Below are 21,373 nucleotides of genomic sequence, written 5' to 3'. Positions count from 1 at the left end.
ATATATATATATAAATAAATCAAAAATACATATTTTTAATTAAGTATACATCACATATTGAATTTTCAGCGACAAAATGTATATAAGAATAATGTCGATTGAATGAATTTTGCTAACGTTATAATATACAATTAATAACTATATTTTTGTTTGGTAAAATTTTTCATTCGTAAGGTACCAAAAACTAGCGTAAAATTATTTTACGTTTAAAAATTGCATTTTAGGGCAGGTTTATATATTAAGAATATTTTAATATTGTGCAATATAATAGCTTACAGTTACATTTGTACAGGTACATGAGTGATTTTAGTTTAACTCAACTATCTTATAAGTTTAATATATATACAAATAAAATAAAATTATTTTTATTTGAAATTACATTTCAATATTTTGTAATTTGTTCGCGTATTTTGATATTTGATTGAACTATTTATTGTTATAAAATAATATTTATTTAACATACTAAATTGTTGAATATTTTGCATTGCTATCTAATTTTCTGAATACAACAATTGCATTCACTTAGCTATAGCTACTTGTTTCATGAAACCGGTAATGATTTTGCAAAATACCTATAATTTACTACTTTTAATTATAAAAATTCGGCATTGGCACTCATATATTTACTTAAGCTATATTCATTATATATGTTTTTGATGTCTAGTATTTTATAAACGTAAATTAATATACGTTTAGTATCTAAGTCATATGCATGCTTCCTTACTCTTATTATTTGCAATTTCCTATAGTTATTTGTATTCTTGTTTTTGTAATTTGCAAATGTTTCGACGTTGGAACGCTCAAATACAAATAACGTATTAATAATTTCACCAGAATTAAAAAATCAGTAAAAATATACAAGAATCGATTTGCCTAGGCCTCTTTCATACTATGGGTTAAAGTTCCAAATTTCGAATTCAAATATAATTTGAAGCGCTTAGAATCAAGTTGTCATTAAACATATATATACATATATTTAAAATTGATTTACTGGTTTGCAGATGTTTCCAACTGATTATTTGAAACAACAAATACCAATTTTTTTTATTATCAGCTTTGATACTTGTGCCTCGTATTTTAGTAGTAACAATTTTTACACTTTGTTTTCTATAAGTTTACCTAAAGACATTTCACTTAAATTTTTATGCGAATATCAAAGGCTGGTTTCCATATTAATAATTCTCCTGGGGACCCCTAACGATGCTCTTCGTGGAGCAGAAGGGCCAGAATTAAGAAAGAGACCCTCACGTGTTGTGGCGGAGCGCGCCAACGCTCTTAGTCGTGGAAATAAAAGCGCTTCTTCGTAACTTGGTGGCGGTACTTCTGGCACCATTACCGATTCTAAAAAATACACAAATTATAAAAACTTTCAACACATTCATAAATTATTATGGACACGAAGTACCATATATTATTTTTTTTTAAATTAACGGACAGGTGTATAGAATTGTATTGGAGAGCAAAGAATAGAATTGTTATATATGATAATGTTTAATAAAAATGAATGATAAGATTTAATAAAAAAAAGCCTTGAAAAGTGCTTCTGAAGTTAAGTAGAACGGGTGCCCTATGATAGATGATATTCTTAAAATTTGAAGCAAATGAAGGAAAATATATTGAACATATCAACAGCGTTTTTCATATATGGTGATAACAAGTAATTTGCGGGTGTATATAAATGAGCATCATAAAGTTATACTAGTGGGGTGTATGGCATCGTGCCTTAAGGCAAATAGCTGGAACTTTCCGTATCGTAACAAAATGTTCGAGGAATATTGAATGTTTTTAAATAGATTATTATAAATATTGTAACATTGTCTAATATTTATAAGAATTATATAAACTGAATCGCAAAGTTGAAATTATTTGTTCAAAGTATATTAGATCTTTAGTCAAAATTAAAAATAAAATCTGAATTATTTTCGATATACAAAAAAAGTTTTTTGAAAAAAAAATTGAACAAAAAAATTTTGAAACATTTTTTTCCAAAATCAATTATTTTGTTAAAACAAGCAGAAAGTTTTTTGAATCATTTAAATCGGACGCTTGGTTCTCTCAAAAACTGCCATTTTTTGCACATTTAGCTCTGTATCTCCGAAATGGCTGGGCCTGCCTTTGTCAAAAACTAATAAATACTTCTCCCAATTATTACTAATTGAATGTTTTTTAGATCATTCAAATCGGATCCGTTCTCTCAAGAACTCGATTTTTATTTTCTGCACTTTTTGCTCTTTATCTTTCAATTTCGATTTTTGGACGATTACAATAACTTACCCTACGGGTTGTTAAAAAAGAACTATTTGTTTAAATTCCTATACTAGAATACCCCGTAAGATTCATATACCACAAAAAAATAAATCGAAAAAAACAATCGTGCAAAATTAAAATCGCATAAAACCATTTAATAAAATCACACAAATACTGATATTATATATATTATTATTAACTTTCCGTAGGGTAAGTTATAGTAATCGCAAAAAAAACGAAAATGAAAATTTTTGCATATCTTTATGTTTCAAAATACGAGAAGTTCCAGAAATTTGCTTAAAGCACGATGCCATGCACTACTAGTGGATTGTATTGATCGTATTGATTGAATAAGAAAGGATCGCTACAAAGGCGATCACGTGTGTTACGAATAGAATTTTCAAATTACAGAAATTTCGAGACCAAGGTAGACTCATCTTCAGTGTAATTTTAAAACAGTAAAAATTATATATTGACACATTATTCAATATTTTAATATAAATTATATTTAATTTTTAAAACAAAAGCACCAACATTCTCTTACAATGCAACACAGTACACCATTACCAGTATTTCATATTTAATTCATATTTAGCAGTAACTTCATATTTAACATTTAATATTCGTTCCACTCATATCACAAAATTCTATTAATATTATATATATATATATATATATATATATATAACCAAAATACTTTTAATTTTATTTTATAATTATATATAAAAACGCACAAATTAATGAGACGCAAATACAAATAAAAACAAAGTAATACAAATAATACTTCACAATGAAATCAAATATATAAATCAAACAGAACTATAAAAACTATAAAATAATCTCGATAATCTCGCCACGAAGGTTTAATTGTGACCAGTGGCGTCGGAACCGTGTGGGCTGTGTGGGCTTGAGCCTACCCATGAATTTTGATGGGTGATCAATCCCAAAAAATGATATGCCCTAGTATGTGTTTCTAAAAAAAACGAAGCCACTGTCTGTGTATCGAAAAAAAAAACAAGCCCACACATCAAAAATTTGCTTCCGACGCTACTGATTGTGACTGAGGTACAAACTTTTCGTATTGCACCCTCTATGGTTCTGAACCCGAAACTATTCAATTAGATAACAATTTTTGAATTTTAGTATCATCTGGTAACAAATCATAGTTTTGTCCCTTTCTGACCCCAATATAAGAGGTGTGTAATTTCCCACAAAAATCATTCTGGATTTGGAACTCGCTTGGTGCACACTACGGTGGTTGGTAAGTCTTATAAAAATAATACGTATTATGTATTATTTCTTTGTGCATTTAGTTTCAAATACGTGTCATGGAATTTGAGTTTTGATTGATTCGATTTGACTTGATTCGATTGACTGTAAGAATGTAAATAAATTGAAGTAAATATTCGCCTCTTCTATATTAAACGATTTACGTTACATTTGAATTAGATTCAATATATTTTTGTTAAAAAGTCGCTTTAGTGTTTATTGTTGTGAAAATATTTAATTTTAGCCTTTGAGTTAACATAAATAATTTAATGCAACCGTGATTTATTTACCATTTAATGATCGTACGGTTTAGAATACATACAATAGTATTCCGTCAACATAAAATTTTAATATAAATCTTATGTTTCAAATATTTACAATTGACTACATTTGTTTTGTTTATTTTCTAATGTTTTTGTTTCAGATTTCATACAGTGTTTTGCGCAGTGGCGGATTGATTTGGGGATTTATTGTGCATCAATTTTGTTATTCAATCACATTTACAATTTTTATTTTATATATATTTTTTTAATTATAATTTTGAGTTATTTGCATCCACATTTTAATTTTTTTTTGTTCGTGCGAGGTTTTGTTCGTAATTTTAATATCGTTTAAAACGATTTCCGCCCTTAAATGTGTTCCTGTCGCCTACCCCCCACGGCAGGTTCTAGTAATTCGTGTTTCGTTAATAAATTAATTAGATATATTAATTTTTTCATTCGGTGTATGGATCCTTGCGATGTTTTTCCCAGAATCATCGCAACCCCATACACTTTAATTTATAATTAGAATTATATGTACGTATAATGTACAATGTTTAATTTTTTGGAATTATTTTATTAGTAGCATGGATGTAAATAACTCGTCTAAAAATCTAAAAACTTTGTTAAATAAATTACTTGTTTTTATTTTGACTGATTTTTCTGCTGTAATGCAATGGACATTTTTTAATTAAATAAATTTAAATTTTTTGTGATTGCACAATAAGTCTCCTAAACGGAGAAATGTTGAAGACGTATTATTTGAAGTTAAAAAAAAAGGTATGATGATACAAAACCCTAAATTATGTAAAAAAATAACAAAATTAACATTTATTTTAGTGTAAATGGGCCTAAACTAAAGATACCAGGAGGTTGAATACTACAACAACGAAGATGAGAAGATGCGTACCGATATGATGTACCAGAGCACTGGAATGATTACGAGCAGGCAGTATTTATAATTCATCATCTATTACATGTTCTCAAGTCACTTTTCATTTCAGGGTTGCAGAGTTAATTTCTCACCGCGACGGCAAGTACCAGGACTGCCAGATGAACGCCAGGATTAAAAAGGTTGGAGGTACCCTTTTTGGGGTGCAACGACTACTATTTGGTACATTTTAGCATTGCATTTGCCAATGTAAAGGGTTTAACTAAGCGCCCCAAAATGACTTTTAATAAAAACCGGTATCTATAGAGTACCCTTAACCCTTTCAGTTCACTTCAATATGGATATGTACAGGTTTTCTCGTATTCATAAGTTAATATTAAGTAATTAGACCTTAGTTAGATATAACTATATAATTATTTTATTATTGTTACCGGGGCCCCGTTTGAATGTTCGTCCCTATTTTTAGGGGCACTTGTGTTTTTTTTTTCAACTCATTTCAGATATATTTCCAAGAAAATTGCTTACCAATCATATAGGTACTACCAAAAAACCTCTACCGAATAGAAAGATATGTGCAAGTGAGTACCAAGAACTACTTCCACAACCCATAGGAGAAAATTGGTCAGACAAATTGATGTACCAATACACTAAAATTGTTGGCATACTGCTAAGTAATATGTATAAATTTTTTTCTTGATATTTTTTAAACCACTTTTTATTTCAGGGTTACAGCATTAATTTCTTTTCGCACCACAAAGCACCAGGACTTCCAAATAACTGCCAGGAGGATATGCATATGTAGAGGTTTTTATCATATTATTGTTAATTAGACCTTAGTTATAACTATATATTCTTTTATTATTATAACCGGGGCACCGTTTTTAAGTTCGTCCCTATTAGGAGCATTTGTCTTTTTTTCTCATTTCAGATGTCTTTCCAAGAAGACATTGAATTGTATGTCTTACCAAAATATACACGGACTACCAAAAGACCACTACCGAATTAAATGATATGTGCAAGTGGGTACCAAGAATTACTTCTAGAATCCATAACGTATAGATGTAATGAAATTCTATGTTTACCTCTTTTTAGGTCTTACACGAAATTTGCCAGAAAATGATATACTCCAAACCAACTAGCACCACTGCACGCCTACAACTGAATTGGAAGATATGACATAATCGAAAGGAAAATTAACTGTGAGATAAGACTTTCTATTATTATTGTATAGTTAGTTATATTATATTATTGTATTATAGAAGTATTTAGTTAATGTCAGCTTAAGGGGCGTTTTGAAATTAAAATCTTCGGTCGTACATTTTTTGGGGTTGTTTGCGTGCTTTTATTCTGAGCTCAAAAGGGTGGCGTCATGAAAGAACCTTTCTTATATTTTTCGCGCTTTTCTTTACATCAATTAATTAATAATTACAAATCACAAAATGATTTGTCCTTAAGCTTCATAGGCTGGGAACCTATGAAGTTTTTTCCCAAGTGTTTACATGGTGGATCTGGGGGGTACATCATGTAAATGCTTTTTTTTTATTAATTTACAATCACCGCTAAAATACTAAAGTACACATTTTATATTGATTTTTTTTTTCTTTACGACGAGAGGTTCTTTCATTTTGAAAAACCGAACTTTTTGGGTACATTAGGTAATTTTGCGGGGGTTCTTTTCGCGTTATATTCGGGTCAGTTAGGTATAATTAGTTTGTAAGTTAGTTTAAGTGGATTAGGGCTGCACAAATCGATACTTAGTAGTATTTACACTATATCCATTTCCATCTGAAATGTTAGAAACGTAAATATGAATAGAAGTATCTATTTCTGTGGCGACACCACATTAAAAAAAACGCGCCGGGCAACTTCACCTCATGGGTGGTGTGGAAGCAAGTTGCATCCTAATTAAGTACATATAATTATCAAAATTAAAATATTTAGATAATTATGTTAATTAATATACATAAATGTATCAATATATGCGTACACATCACTGATAATTACAAAGTGATATCGAAATATTTAAAAATAAAAATTTTCAAAATAATCTTTGCTTTTTAATATGTGGTTAATGTTATTTTTCAATTTTTTCAGAACTTCATGAAGAATTATTAGATGCTTTCAGAAAGAATATTATCAATAATTATTAATTTTGAATTAGTTGAAAAAATACTATGAATACTGCAATGCAAAGAGGTGTTGTATAGTTTTTGATAACATATATTTTATCAAAAATCATACATTTCTTCGCATTGTAGTAACTATAGTATTTTTTTCAACATCTAATTCAAAATCAATAACTATTATCCTTTTTAAAAGCATCTAATAATTATAATACTTTTGAAAAAAAAGCCTGAGTGTGAAAGATAATTCATTACTTAATTAATATATTTGCTTGCTATTTTTAAAGCCAGCCCAATAAATAAAACTAATGGGGCGCATGGCATCGTGCCTTAAGGCAAATTGTTGGAACTTCCCGTACCGTAACAAAATGTTCGAGGAATTTTAAACGTTTTCAAATACATTATTACAAATACTGTAACTTTCATTATTATTGCTATCTTGTTATATCTGAGCAAATCAAATGTAACTCATAAATCAATTTATCTCCAGAACATTAACAATCGTCATTTCATTTCGAATTCAAATTCAAAAAAATAGTTGCCTACACAAAATTGAAAAAGTGATCCATTACATAAACAGTCTAAACGCACTTGGGTAAACATTTGTACCAGAATGGCGCTCAGACTGTGCTTAGTCTGGGTAATTTTTTGAATTTTTAATCCAAAATTACAAAAATATAAAATAAAAAAAGATGTAATAATTTTTTATCCTCAAAAGCAATTTTGTCAATACAAGCAGAAAGTTTTTTAGATCATTCAAATCGGACGCTTAGTTCACTCAAAAACTGCCATTTTTTGCACATTTAGCTCTGTATCTTCGAAATGGCGGGACCTGTCTTTGCCAAAAACCAATCACCACTTCTCCCAATCATTACAAATTGAATGTTTTTTAGATCATTCAAATCCGATACTCCGTTGTCTCAAAAACTCGATTTGCATTTTCAGCACTCTTTGCTACGTATCTCCGTAACGGCTGGACCTGCCTTTGCCAAAAACTAATTAGCACATCTCTCTATCAATAGGGATCGAATGTTTTTTAAACCATTCAAATCGGTTGATCCGTGCGCCCGAAAACGTGGACGAAAAAATGCGGACATACAAAACACACACCTTCCATTTTTTCTGAGGTATGCCAAAATGTTCAGAAACCTTCAAAACGTCGAGAAATGCAAAAATTTTCATTTTCGATTTTTGGCCCATTATTATAACTACCCTACGGGAAGTTAATTATGAAAGTATATACGAGTATACATCGAAACATTTTATAATGTGAAGATGAACCAAGTAAGGGAGACATTTGGTCCATTGAATTTAAACGTTTTGTCGACTTTCCATATATTTATTCCTAAACATCAATGAGTTATATGAGCTGTTGTTTATTATATCTACTTCTTAAAGGGTAAAAATAGGTTGGTGTTTTGAATGTTGATGCATAAATTTTGAGGATTTTTTAATTAATTATCTTTATATTATATTATCTTACCTGCCCCTCCGAAAGGATCATCAGGACAGTGTTGAAGCAGAGGACTGGCATAATACAGTACCGAGCCACTGAAAAATCAATGATAAATTTATTTTAAGATTGAACTGATATCATTTTAGTTACATTATTGATGTGCTGTACCCGTGATGTACTGGTCTAACGTGTGCGATTCCATTCCAAGATCTTCTATTTTGATTTTTCACCCTAGATATACTATTATTGTTTCTAGTGCGAAGACTATAGTTTGACCAACTGCTCTGAACTGATTCGTCAGGAGCCTGACAAATATTATTTTCTATTTAATTATAATATGTATTCAGAATAAATTACAGAAAGTAACTCATTTGTTCTACTAACAGTTTGGAGTTGAGATATGCATTTATTAGGAACTCTGAAATATTTCAACAGAATAACGTAACGTTTACCTCATTCGTTTTTCTTCTAGTATTGATAATAGAACTCATAATTGCTATCCCTCTTCTACTCTCTGAACTATTTCTTCTAGAAGATTCTAAACGATTTACGACATCACCATTCGGTGTCATCAGTAATGCTTCGGAATAAGAAGGCACCAGAGCACAATTTTCGTAAATTTGTAAACTATCAGTAGTATTACTATAAGTTATTGGATTCAGATTAGGCGGTGGTCTTCTTACTTGGTACTCATCTTGTGGGGGAAAGGAAGTATTATCTGAAAAAAAAATTAAAACAATATCGATATTTAAATTGTAAACTTTAAAATTTGAATGTTGATAATATTTGTTTGTGTACTGTTTTATGTTGTGCTAGAAATAGTTGATATTTTTGGACTTTTGAATTTGGTCACCATTTATTTAATTTTCTTTACCACTTCATACATTTTATTGCTGACAAATAAATATAAGAATGGTAGAATAAAAAAAATTATAAATAATGCCAATTACTTTGCTGAATCCTTTCAATAGGTGGAACAATAGCATGGAGGCCGCTGGCCAACAAAATCGCATCGTTCGGACTTGTTTGGGAGGGTGTAGCCTCGTAATATGGTTCTTCGTTAACAATTTGCAATGTTGATCCACTAATAAGGCTGTCGTTACTTGCTCTGTGCGTTGGTTCTGCTTCAGTAATAAAATATTTAATTATGAAATATACATTAATATAAATATTTAATGAATAAAGTAATCAATATACGAACGGGAGAATATCGATGAATATTATAATTTTAATAAATATGAAAAAAACATTCTATTGATAACTGATGCCTTGAACAATCTTCACACAAAACTAATTCCGAATTAGAAATAGAGTATATCAATATAATTATTGAACTAAGAATAAGAAATAAGAATTGAACAAAGAGTTCGATCCATATTTGTTGTTTTTGATTGGATTATGACTCATTCTTAAACAATATATGTGCATTTAATTATTTATTTTTGACCAAGGTTCATAATAATATAATAAGTGCATTATTTGTTCCAGGTCTATCTCACCTGCTTCTTCAGAATTATTAGTGCCTATGACATAATTGGTTCCGAAAACTTTGGTCACATCGTATCGAACTCTGGAGGTCCGGCATTCGACTAGAATTCTCAAAGGCCAAGAGAGGAGCAGAAATGATAAAATCCAATAAGCTGGTGTCGTGCAATACCTGTAAGTAATAATTTTTATAGTTTTTAATAAATATCTGATTTTGCATGCAATGATTTGTACTGGGACAAGTTTTAAACAGATCCTATTTATGAACTTCTATATATTTTATGATTACCATGGCGATTTTTTCGAATCTCTTCTTGCGACCAAATGTTCCCTGAATGCCAATCCGGCGCCAGCCAAGTCTAAACCCTCGCGCATTTCCATGTAGTCATCAAAATGCGAATGCTCTGAGAAAAATCGAGATCTTTGTTCTTCAAATTCTGGGAAAAGATCAATATTTATTCAAGAAATATGTTTTTTAATGATTTATATATTATCGATAACTAATGGCAATGCAATTTCTTGGCATTAGTTTAAAGCACACAGTTTTTTTCACAATATTTTATTTTCATTATCAACATCACTTTTCTTTCTAATGAGCGAATTTTTAATACCGGATTTGAAAATCAACAGAGTTTTGAGAAAATTATGTAAGATTGGATAAAAACATTTTGGATAAAACTGCCTCTAAATAGCAATTTCAACGGTGGCGGATCATTGTTGAGAAGATTGTTTGACAATCCTTTCATGTAAAAATATTATTATCATTAAAATTATGCTTATCAAAACGAGATTTTACCTGAAGCTGCTTCAATGTTTGAAAATGCAAATCCTTTGCTGAATCTAAATTTTATTATTGGATCACTTGACGCATCCAAAATCAAATTTTTGGAAACATCCTGAAATGCAATTGAAAAATACAATTATATTATTATTATTAATATAATACAATGCATAGTTAATTGAAGAAAACAAATTCAAATTTGCTTATAAATTTAATGCGATTTTTGTGTAGCATTTTATTCAATTTTTAGCGCATTATATTTAGTAATTATACGACGATTATAAAGGTTTTTTGGACATTCTATTAGATTATTTTATTTTAATATCAGTTTTATTTAGATTGATTTGAGTGAAAGATGTAGATATTTTAACATGCTTGAATTGAGTGAAAAACCATACCAAATCAAACCATAGTCTTTGATTTTTTGGGTAAAAATTGGAAAAAATAATAAAGTAATAAAATAAAACATATGAAGTAAAAAAATATCCTTGATAGTTAATAATGGAAATATCTTAATTGAGATTAAATTATGAATATAATATGATTAAAATCAAATAAATATCAACCACGTAAAAGTTACAGTTGACTGGTAAGAAATTTATAAGCGAACTAAAAATAAAACTGAATAAGGATTTTATGAAATATCGAGATCGATATAAATTTAATAAATATAAAGATCTTATCACGAACCTTCTTGTAGACCTTATTTCTAATCTAATATGCTGGTCCACAAATTATATAGAATCTTCAAATAGAAAACTTTTAATTACTAAGAAATTTTGATTTTAAACTAGGATTATTATAGAAATTTTGACTGAAATTCCTCTACCCCGAATCAAAAATTGTAAATTTTGCTAGTTTGATTCTAATTTGATAGTCCAGTCATCTAAATTTAATAATTATCATTAATTAAAAAAATAAAGAAAATAATAAAAAAGCCTAATAAAAAACTGCCGCAGCTTCATAATTCAGTCATTATAGTAAGTTCACCTCGGAATTCGAAATACCCAGCTGTAAGTCTGTAAATACTCTGTAAATACAGCCTAAAAGTTGTCTCAAAACCTACATATGGTACGTACACCCTACCTATGTAGGTTTTTTAGGGTGTATTTACAAAGTATTTACAGACTTACTGCTGGCTATCTCGAATTCCGAGGTGAACTTACTATAATGACTGAACTACGAAGCTGCGGCAGTTTTTTATTAGGCCTTTCTATTTTTTTAAATTTTTTTTTTATTTTATTTTATTTTTTTTATTAAATTTTTGAACAGAACCTTACGTCCTATGAGCTGTTGGGCTGAAACTTCTCCTTACTTTGTTTTTTAAATAGTAACCCAATGGTTAATCCACCCATATTTGATGATTTTTGTTATTAGAATTAATCTAAAAGGGCTGACATTTTATTGGTGCAGCAATGCCGGGCAAGGGCTATTTTCACTTGGAAACATATTGCTATCTATATTTCCAAGTGAAAATCGTTGTCACTGCTGCCTGACCACAGGCTGCTCGAAGTGGGTATCGAACCCGGGACTTCTGAAACGGGTCCCGTCGCTCTTAACCGCTTACCTACGGGCCAGCCCTATTTTTTAATTGAAATTAATTATTAAATTTAGATGATAAATATTTTCAATTATTACCTGGTATCCGCAATAAGCGTGGCTAAAAGTGGCGCTCGCGCTGTGAGAGTCCACTCTCTCGTAGTAAATTTGGGTTGAGGTGTAAGCGTCGCCGTTCCTGTAGCGCGTTATGTGTCGTTTGCGACGGACGTAATGGTAACAAATAGCTTTCCACCTGGAGAAAACAGGAAGAATGAAGTTGTTTGACGAATTGAGATTTATCTAGATGCTATACGTGTATTTGATCTTATTATTCTGAAATAGGTCAAATGCACCCATATTACTATTACATGATTGTCTACTTTTTTTCTTATTTGTTATTGAACAGCGCTTTAAGGTTAAGGGGCACAACTAGTGTGAAATTTTTCAAAAATCGAATTTTTCGATAGCTTATACCTTTAAAATAACATACCAAAATTTTAAATCGATATCTTAAATAGTTTTTGAGTTACAGCCATTTAAAGAGTATATATATAGTATATAGTATATAGTATAACGATCATTTAATCTTTAAACGCGTTTTTCTCGAAACAGCATTATCTGAATTTGTTACAGCGATTACTCAAAAATAAATGATCCGATCGCTATCAATTGTTTTACGTGTACTATATACAGTTCTTTGTAAAATGAACTATTGATTTTTTGATCGGATCAAAAATCGAATTTTGACAGTCCAAAAACGACCAAAATTTTGGGTAAAATTCGCCTTTTTTTAAAAAAACGCCGTCATTTTGTCATTTTTTGATTTTTTGTCTTTATCGTAGTTTATTTTACAGACAATATTATCCAGTTTAACGAGATTTTTTTTTAATTTCATCCACGCAGAAGGCCGGAATCACTGCAGCAGTGAAGAGCCTTTTTTTTGTCGCGCCTTTGGAGATTGACGATAACTTAAAAAATATTTAATTTTTTTTTTCAAAAATTTTACTATGTATTCATAAAACATGTATAAATATATTCCTTCAATTTTGAAATGATTGATGAAATAGTTTTTTTAATATAAATTCCCAAAAGGCGGCGGTTACACTAGTTTCGTTCAAAAAATCGCTTTTTGGAGAAATTTTTAGGGAAGGAAACAAATATTTAATTGAAACGAAACTTTCAGGTTTTATTGTTAAACATTTTAACATCCTTTTTATTTTTTTGTGATTAATATCTTAAAAACTACGTTTGTTTTTACAGTTGGCAACCCAAACAGTTGTCACATCTCTGTATAATAAATCTTTATTACAATCTCTGTAATAGGGCAAGTATGGTGCAACAAAGCCGAGTGAGAGCTATTTTCACTTGGAAACATATTACTATCTATATTTACAAGTGAAAATCGTTGTCAATATTGCCTGACAACAGGCTGCTCGAAGTGGGTATCGAACCCGGGACCTCTGAAACAAGTCCCGTCGCTCTTAACCGCTTACCTAGGGGCGTAAGGGGTCTATAAGCTGTTGTGATCATATACTTTACAAACTACGTGGGTTCTCATAGATGACAACCTATACAATTGAGCCATCTCTATGTGATGAATTTTATTATTACAAATTCTTTCATAGTGATGGAATTTTATTAATGAAGCAGTTCCGGGAAAAAACTATTTTTACTTGAAACCATATTTTCAAGTGAAAACCGATGTTACTACTGCTCGACAACAGGCTGCTTGAAACGAATTTTGGTGTTAAATTTTTTAAGGTAGACCAACATACTAAAGTCATTACTTTTTCGTGATTATAAACTACTGTAATGTGTAACGTAAAATTTAAGTTGGTTTATTTTCAGGATATATTGTATTATTCTAAACTAGATTAAATCCTTAAATTCATGTATTCATGTATCCATTAGAATTTAGTCAAATTATCAATTGCATACCCTTTATTATTGAAGTTCATTCGAATTATTTTGTATTCACACGCAATAAATCGGTTTTCTTACAAACCCTTGTAAGGGGCCAAACATCTCGGTTTGCCTAGGACAGTCTCGGATTTCCACCTTGTGTCCTGTGTTTTTCTAAAAGCAATATTTATCTTCCTGGTTTTGACTTACAAAATATGGTCACCTTATTAGAACTATTTTGTCTACCACTTACATTGATTCCATTCATTATTCGTATTTCAGTTTAATAAAAAAGTTTCAATTTTCATTTTTTTATAATTTATTATTTACCATACTACTGGTTCAGCTGTTCTCATTAAACTAATTCGTCTGCGTACTGCTTCGGCATCTATGGCTCTTGCTAATCTGAAAATTGAAAAAAAAAACACATAGCGGAGTTTTTAATTAATCGTAATCTTAAATTAATAGTAAATTGTTATGATGTATAAATATTTACCTTAATCTCGTAGAGCAATGATAACATTCCACTAAATAAACCAGATAAAGTAAACCAAGAAAACCTAAAGGAACGTATAAAAATGCATCTTCGCAAGCGGGTGCCCTATGAGTTCGTTGAATCGGATATCTGAAATAAATTCGAGTGTTATATTAAGCAATCAAATTATCATATTTATGTTTCCGGATAAAGTATTACAAATCTAAATATAGAAGTTGAAATTGAAACAATCTAAAGTGATCAAAATCTTTTTTTGATATGATATGTTTGCTATAATAATTTTGTTTATTGAAATTTAATGCAATAAAACTAAAATTGATAAAATAATAATCGAAAAAATATGTTCTCAAAAACCAATTATTGACTGATTTATATGAAAGTTAAATTATACATTACGATATACATCCTAGTTATTCAAATTCAATATTTTTATGTGACTTTATTATATTTCGATTATATTTGCTTTCATTAAAATAATGGACGGATTAAATTCGTTTTAATTGAGAAATGAAACGAATGCCATTTTTAAATTGTAATAATACTGATATGAATTTTAATTCGCTATATAATAATATTTTTATTTGATTCATTCGTTTCTTTCATTGCTCAATTGTGTACATTAGCGATTAATTTCAGTTTCATTTACAAAAGAATATTACAATTTATATAATGAGTTGTTTCATAGTTTATCAATAACAACATTGATTATTATATTTCCAATATTTATAATGATCGTAATTATTTGAATACATTATTTTAGGGCCATTAAAAGTTAATTATATGCATAATCATACAGTATAGTGATATTATTGAATTTTTTAATTTGGATGGTTGTGCTCTCATATAAAACGAGCTTTTATTTCGATGAACATTTATCATTAACGAAGCTTTCAATAGATGAGTTCAATGCTATAAAACATTTTATATGGTGGTTAGTTCGTACTTGTTATATATTTTTGCTGATTTGGAAAACACCTCTAGGCGAATTGCAGTCCGTGCAAAGTGCTAGGAGCTGCATTTCCGTGTTGCGAATTCCGTCTTTTTACAGAGAGTGAAATATAAAATAGAAGATATTTTACTTCAAATGGATCTTTGCAATTTGAGTGCTAACAGTTTTATTTTTCTTGTTTGTAGTGAGAATCAAGCTCAGATAGGAAGTTAATTTTCTAACAACTTTGTTGATAAATGTGATTAAAAACATCTCTATCACATATGCTTATTTTATTATCAAAATTGATTATATAAAAAACATTATTTGAAAAGCTTTCAAGCTTTGCCCTCAACAACTTTCAACTTGCCCTCGTTAGTGCAGCGATTTGTGTATATCATATTGTACATTGAAAATCCAATTTTTTTTATCTATTAATGAGTGACGAATAGTTGAACAAAGTACGTAACTAAGAATACTATTATCCTACTTTTCTATATTAAATAAACTATTGAGCTACTTACGCAGAAAAATCTATAACGAGTCTTTCCAGTTGGCTCAGCCTGCACCATAACACTGCACTGGCGCAACCTGCTATCAGCGCCGTCAGCAGGAGGCATTTCCAGCTTCCTTCGGAACATAAAACCGATAAAAAACTTGCACGTACGGGCCTCTGAAAATTAGAAAGATTATATGATCAGAATAAGCAATAAAATATACAAGGCATTTTTTTATAATTTATTACATGATATAAATCCTATCAATCCGTTTCGGCTTGACGTTGAGTTCTGGGATACCCTTCATATATATATATATATATATATATATATATATATATATATATATATGTATAGATAAAGCAGAATTCTAGGAATAATCATTTCCACAATTTAATAAAGGTTCTATTCTCACTATTGTGAAGGTTTCGAGTGTGCAATATTACATTTTTCTGAACAAATATATGCGCAGTCACTTTGTCAGAAGGTTGTTGTGAACCGCTAAGCAAATATCACAAATTCATTTAATTCTTTATATTTCTTAGCTATTTTTTAAGCTAATCATGAAGTAAATTGTACAAAGTTTTACAGAAGGCTTAAAAACGAATAAATAAAGTATAAAAATTATATACCGATTTTTACTTGGTGTCAGTAATTTTATTATGATTTTTTTAATTACCTTAAAAGAACTTTTATAAAACCATAAATATAATTTGTAATGCAAAACTATATCATACTAGTTATTGTCCTGGCTTAACTAAAAACATATATAAATATATGTTTATATTTATAAACGTATATATAATATACATATTATATAATATAAAAGTATACATATTGTATAATATAAAAGTATATATAATATACATATTTTAATAAGTCAAGTTGTATATTTATTATAATATACATTTCTTATATTTTCATCCTGGGAAATTTCTTTAGTGTGTTTATTCTCCATTTCTGGTGTTCATCAATAAAATAGAGAAAAATAATGCAGTCTTGCACTAGCATTGAATTTATATCCTGCGCTACTATGGCGATTCATTGCCGGGACATAAATCTTGTTGTGAATTTAAGTATACACTTTAAGATTATTTTTCACCAGGTGGATTTATATCACATATATACACAAACACACACACACATATATATATATATATATACATATTTTTATATATATGGGTGCGCCATGGTGTAATATAATAATGGTTAATTAGCTCATGGAATCGTTTGGACAAGGTTCCGAGTTCGAATCCAGCTATGGACAACCTGACATTGTTCAGCGAAGTTCATTTTCACTTGCAAATATCAATCAAAATATGTTTCCAATTGAAAATAGCCCATTTCGGGCATTGCGGTGCGAAATGGCAATGGGTAATTTCTCACATCATTTTTCCCTGAATAATGAATGAGTTTAATTCAGCTCATGGACCTGTCCTAGTTCAGTACTGCCCATTATACATTTACATTATATATATTTATTTTTCTTTGAACATTGTTTATCGTGATATTATCCACCTGCCCTAAAATAATTACGAACTAAATGAGCAATTTTAAAATGATAATTGAACCATACACAATCAGCTAGGAAAATTCATGCTAGAAATAGCAGAATAAAATCACTTAATTAGTGAAGTACAAGTAATGAGAGAAAATTGAATATAAAGTAAAATATTGTTAATTAAACATTCTGTTTTTCACAATATTATAGTCCATATTATTTTTAATAATATCAATTCAAATTCTTTTTATTAAGTATTTTTTTACTAAATCAATTGATTTTTTTTACTATTAATTATTAATAATTATTTGTTTTTTTTTAAATAACACATTTTTTTTGGAATATTTCTAATTTTTTAAAATGAAACAAATTTTTTCAATTTGTGTGTTAAAAGAGGGATTTTAGTGATTTCCTCAAGAAAACATACATTGCATACTTTCCAAAAATTGCATCATAAGCAAGTGTAATATTTTATTCATTTATTAGTTCACATAAGGAACCTACCATTAATCATGTGATTGATTTCTAACGATTTTTGAACTCCGTCCACCAAACATTACGTGTATTTTTAGTACCTAAAAATCCAAAAATGCAACAAAATTTATGTATTAAACGAGAAGTTCTAGTAATTTGCCCAAGGAAACATAGATTGCATACATTACAAAAATTGCATCATAAGCAAGTATAATATTTTTTTTCATTCTTTAGTTTACATTAGGGGCCTTCTAATAATCATGTGATAAATTTCTAAGGATTTTTGGTGCCCTCCATCAAACATTACGTGTATTTTCAGTACATAAAAAAATAAAAAAAATGTTGAATTAATTTTTTTTTTTAAATTCAGTGATATCCTACTAGACCTCCTTCTCCAAAGTAATATTTTGTGATGTATTTTTAACCCCTTTCTCCCTTTAAGCCTCATGTGATTAATGGACCTTAGAGTTTATTCTATTTGTCTAATTAATAAGTAAATATAAAAAATATATTTACGACTTGTTTCTTCTTTTTCTACATGGTTTGTATAATAGCACTTACATCCATACTATCATTTTCTATAAGTGCGTTCAATTTTTTCCTAAATCATCATATTTTCAAACTTATATTGAATCGTTATAAATAAGTTGTGATAGTGTGCTCACACCCACCTACTCAAAGGTTATTTACGTGGAATTTTATCGATAAAATTCAAGGCTAATATATTTCTAGTCGCCGAACATCGGTGCATTCACGCGTGGTATGTTCAAGCGACCCTTTGAGAGAAGTTCCTTTCAACATCGCCTCGGACCTGCTAAACGTAGTACTTCATATTATATTATATCGTTGAATCTTTCACGGAGCCCAGGTTATCATGCAGATCTACGAGATATTTGCCCGACTATTGTGTATTTCAGTAATTTCGTTTCATTCCTCGGTGTTAATTAAATTTAATTATTACTTCTCTCAGTGTAGCGTAATTATTATTTGATGTTAAAATATGAATGGAGCGTACGCATTCTATTCACTGTAATGCATGAAACAAGTTTGAATAATTTGAGTTTAATTTGAATGCTTACAAGACGAAATTAATACGATGTACAAATGTTTCGAAGGCAGATATGGAAACAGTTTCCTTCTAAAATGTTGTTTTATTATATGTGAATGTATACTACAATTATTAACACTTATAGGGGGCGTCCATTAATCACGTGAGCGAGTTTTTAAGGATTTTTGGACACCCCCTCGCTCTTGGTGATACATGGTGATATTCAAAATTATCCCTCTCCCTTCTCCCACCACACATTACGTGTATTTTTAGTTACGTGAAAAAACTATCGTTTTTGATTTTTTTTTGAAAATGTGTGAACTTTTTTTAAAAAAATAGTTAAAAAATAAATACATGTGACATCTTACTATATCCCTCCCTCCCCCTCGTGATATTTTGTAATTTTTTGCCAAACCCCCCTCTCCCTAGAAACCTCACGTGATTAATGGACGCCTCCTAAGTTCAAAGTCGAGCAATATATTTTACTTCTCTTTATAATTTTATTTTATTTTATACTAATAATTAATTTAATAATTAATATTTCATACTTTATAATTTTATTTTATACTCTGAGTATTTTATTTAAACTATTGGTTAGTTCTGTCCTGAATAGATTTTTCATAAACTTTTATGAAATAAATAGATTTTTGTGACCCATATAATTTTTTTTACAATGAAACTAGCTTATGATTTTTCCTAAATTTAGCATCTAAAATTTGGATTCAGTTATTATTATTATTATTTTAGATTCAAATAAACAAACTTGCTGGATACATGTGAATTCATTATAATGTTTAGTGCTCTGCCAAAAAATCAAAGAAAATTGCAAAAAAACAAGTTCATGATCATTCCAATTACTTATAATTAGAGCAGAGAATATTATTAATAATTAGTAGCACCTCCAATCCTTGCCAAAAAAAATCCTCCCCAATTATGCTATTAACAACAATAGTTCATGTATATGATTTTTTTACAATAATGATAATAATAATAAATAATTATATTATTTTAAATATATTTTTATTATTTATATTATTATCTTATTATGTTTTCTTTGGCTTGCGTGCACTCTCTTTTTATTTATTTTTATAGTACATTTTTCTGTTTGTTACTTTTCAAACTTCGGCTTTCAATCTGATACAGACTTTCAGAAGTTTTGAATAACCTGTATAGTAATAAAATTCTTACTTCTATATTAATAAAACAGTATGATAAAGAAGCATTTTCATCATCGAATTCTAGAACTTCTGAATTATGGAATAAAGAATTGTTAGAAAAGAGCTCCTTAATTCCTTAATTTGAATATAATATTCAAAAATTCCTAAAAAAATATACCCAAAACTCCCTAAACAAATATAAAAGATTTTTCTTAGGTTTTCTAAAATGCTTGTAAAATTGCTTATGAATGTACATATCAAATTATATATTATAATTAGATATGCAATATGATAATTAATTAATACTAAGTTATTTTAAACATTAAATTATTTTCTTATGCGGAGTATTTTATTATTATTTCGAGAAAAATATTAAACACACTTGCTTTGACTCAGACATGAACTATATAATATATGCTCTAATGACAAAAACAATAGTGATTTATATGATAATCATAAAATTTGATCAATAATATTTCATTAAATATTAAAATGTAAATATCTATTGTTTTTGTTTTTATACTCACCCTAATAAAATAATTATAAAGCAGTGTGAATTAGTCATTCTAATTTACTTTCTTAATAATATTACAGAAATATCTCTAAGATGTATATAAAATGAACCTCCATGTACAAGTTAATGAATTTTATAATTACTTTCAAAATGACGGTTACTTTCTATTGCATTATTATTTTTTATTCTCTTTAAGAATTAGCGCTCGAATAATTTTCGCTTTGTATGTGAGAAGATATTTTTCTGCTGTGAAAAAAACAAACGGACGTTATAATGAGTTTTCTCGTGATTAGATAAAAAAACTCCGGAAAATTCCGCTTTTGTAATAAGACAGAAAAATCGTTTTGTGATAAAGAGAAGTTGGTGTTTTTTCTGCCTGCTGTATCATGAATTTCTTTTCTGTTTTTGAAATGTAGATAACGTTTTATCGCCCCAGAAAATTCGTTTTTCATCACACAAAGCGTGGATTTTGCGTGTTGAGGATTAATATTTTTTGGATCTCAAAGATAATAATGAATTTTGAAATGCGATAAATGTATTTGAGTTTGTCAAGGTCAGGGAAAGCTCTTCATTCATAAATGTGAACTTTTTTGTTAGGGACAAATTGTGGGAGGTAGTGCAATTGTTAGATTTTTTATAAATATGCATGATTTATTATGGTATAGTATACTTTCATATTTATAGCACATAAATATGCAAGAATTATATAGTAAAAATATGCAAGAATTATCATATTACTATGAAGTATTATAGTAGTAATGTGTTCAAAACTCATTAATATTCATATTTTGAATCATATTCTGT

At 29.0% G+C, this 21,373-nt stretch overlaps 1 protein-coding gene across 1 annotated transcript; it reads right to left on the bottom strand.

Moving 5' to 3' along the window:
- Positions 1-1,153: 1,153 nt before the first annotated feature.
- On the bottom strand, positions 1,154-16,833 carry LOC113386024 (transmembrane protein 151B-like). Its single transcript, XM_026623835.1, has 13 exons — positions 16,783-16,833; positions 15,903-16,051; positions 14,451-14,579; positions 14,285-14,359; positions 12,152-12,305; positions 10,529-10,628; positions 10,022-10,169; positions 9,747-9,904; positions 9,198-9,371; positions 8,700-8,965; positions 8,416-8,552; positions 8,275-8,342; positions 1,154-1,341 (listed from the first exon to the last, which is right to left on the bottom strand). Exons 1-13 carry the CDS (start codon positions 16,831-16,833, stop codon positions 1,154-1,156), a joined length of 1,797 nt encoding a protein of 598 aa, XP_026479620.1.
- Between the last annotated feature and the right edge of the window lie 4,540 nt (positions 16,834-21,373).

This window comes from Ctenocephalides felis, unplaced genomic scaffold (genome assembly GCF_003426905.1).
Source record: "Ctenocephalides felis isolate EL2017-DRISC unplaced genomic scaffold, ASM342690v1 CF-g0.4_SCAFFOLD_03571, whole genome shotgun sequence".
Taxonomy (NCBI): Eukaryota; Metazoa; Arthropoda; class Insecta; order Siphonaptera; family Pulicidae; genus Ctenocephalides; species Ctenocephalides felis.
Note: the sequence above shows the minus strand (reverse complement) of the source record. Positions and strands in the feature narration are given on the sequence as shown.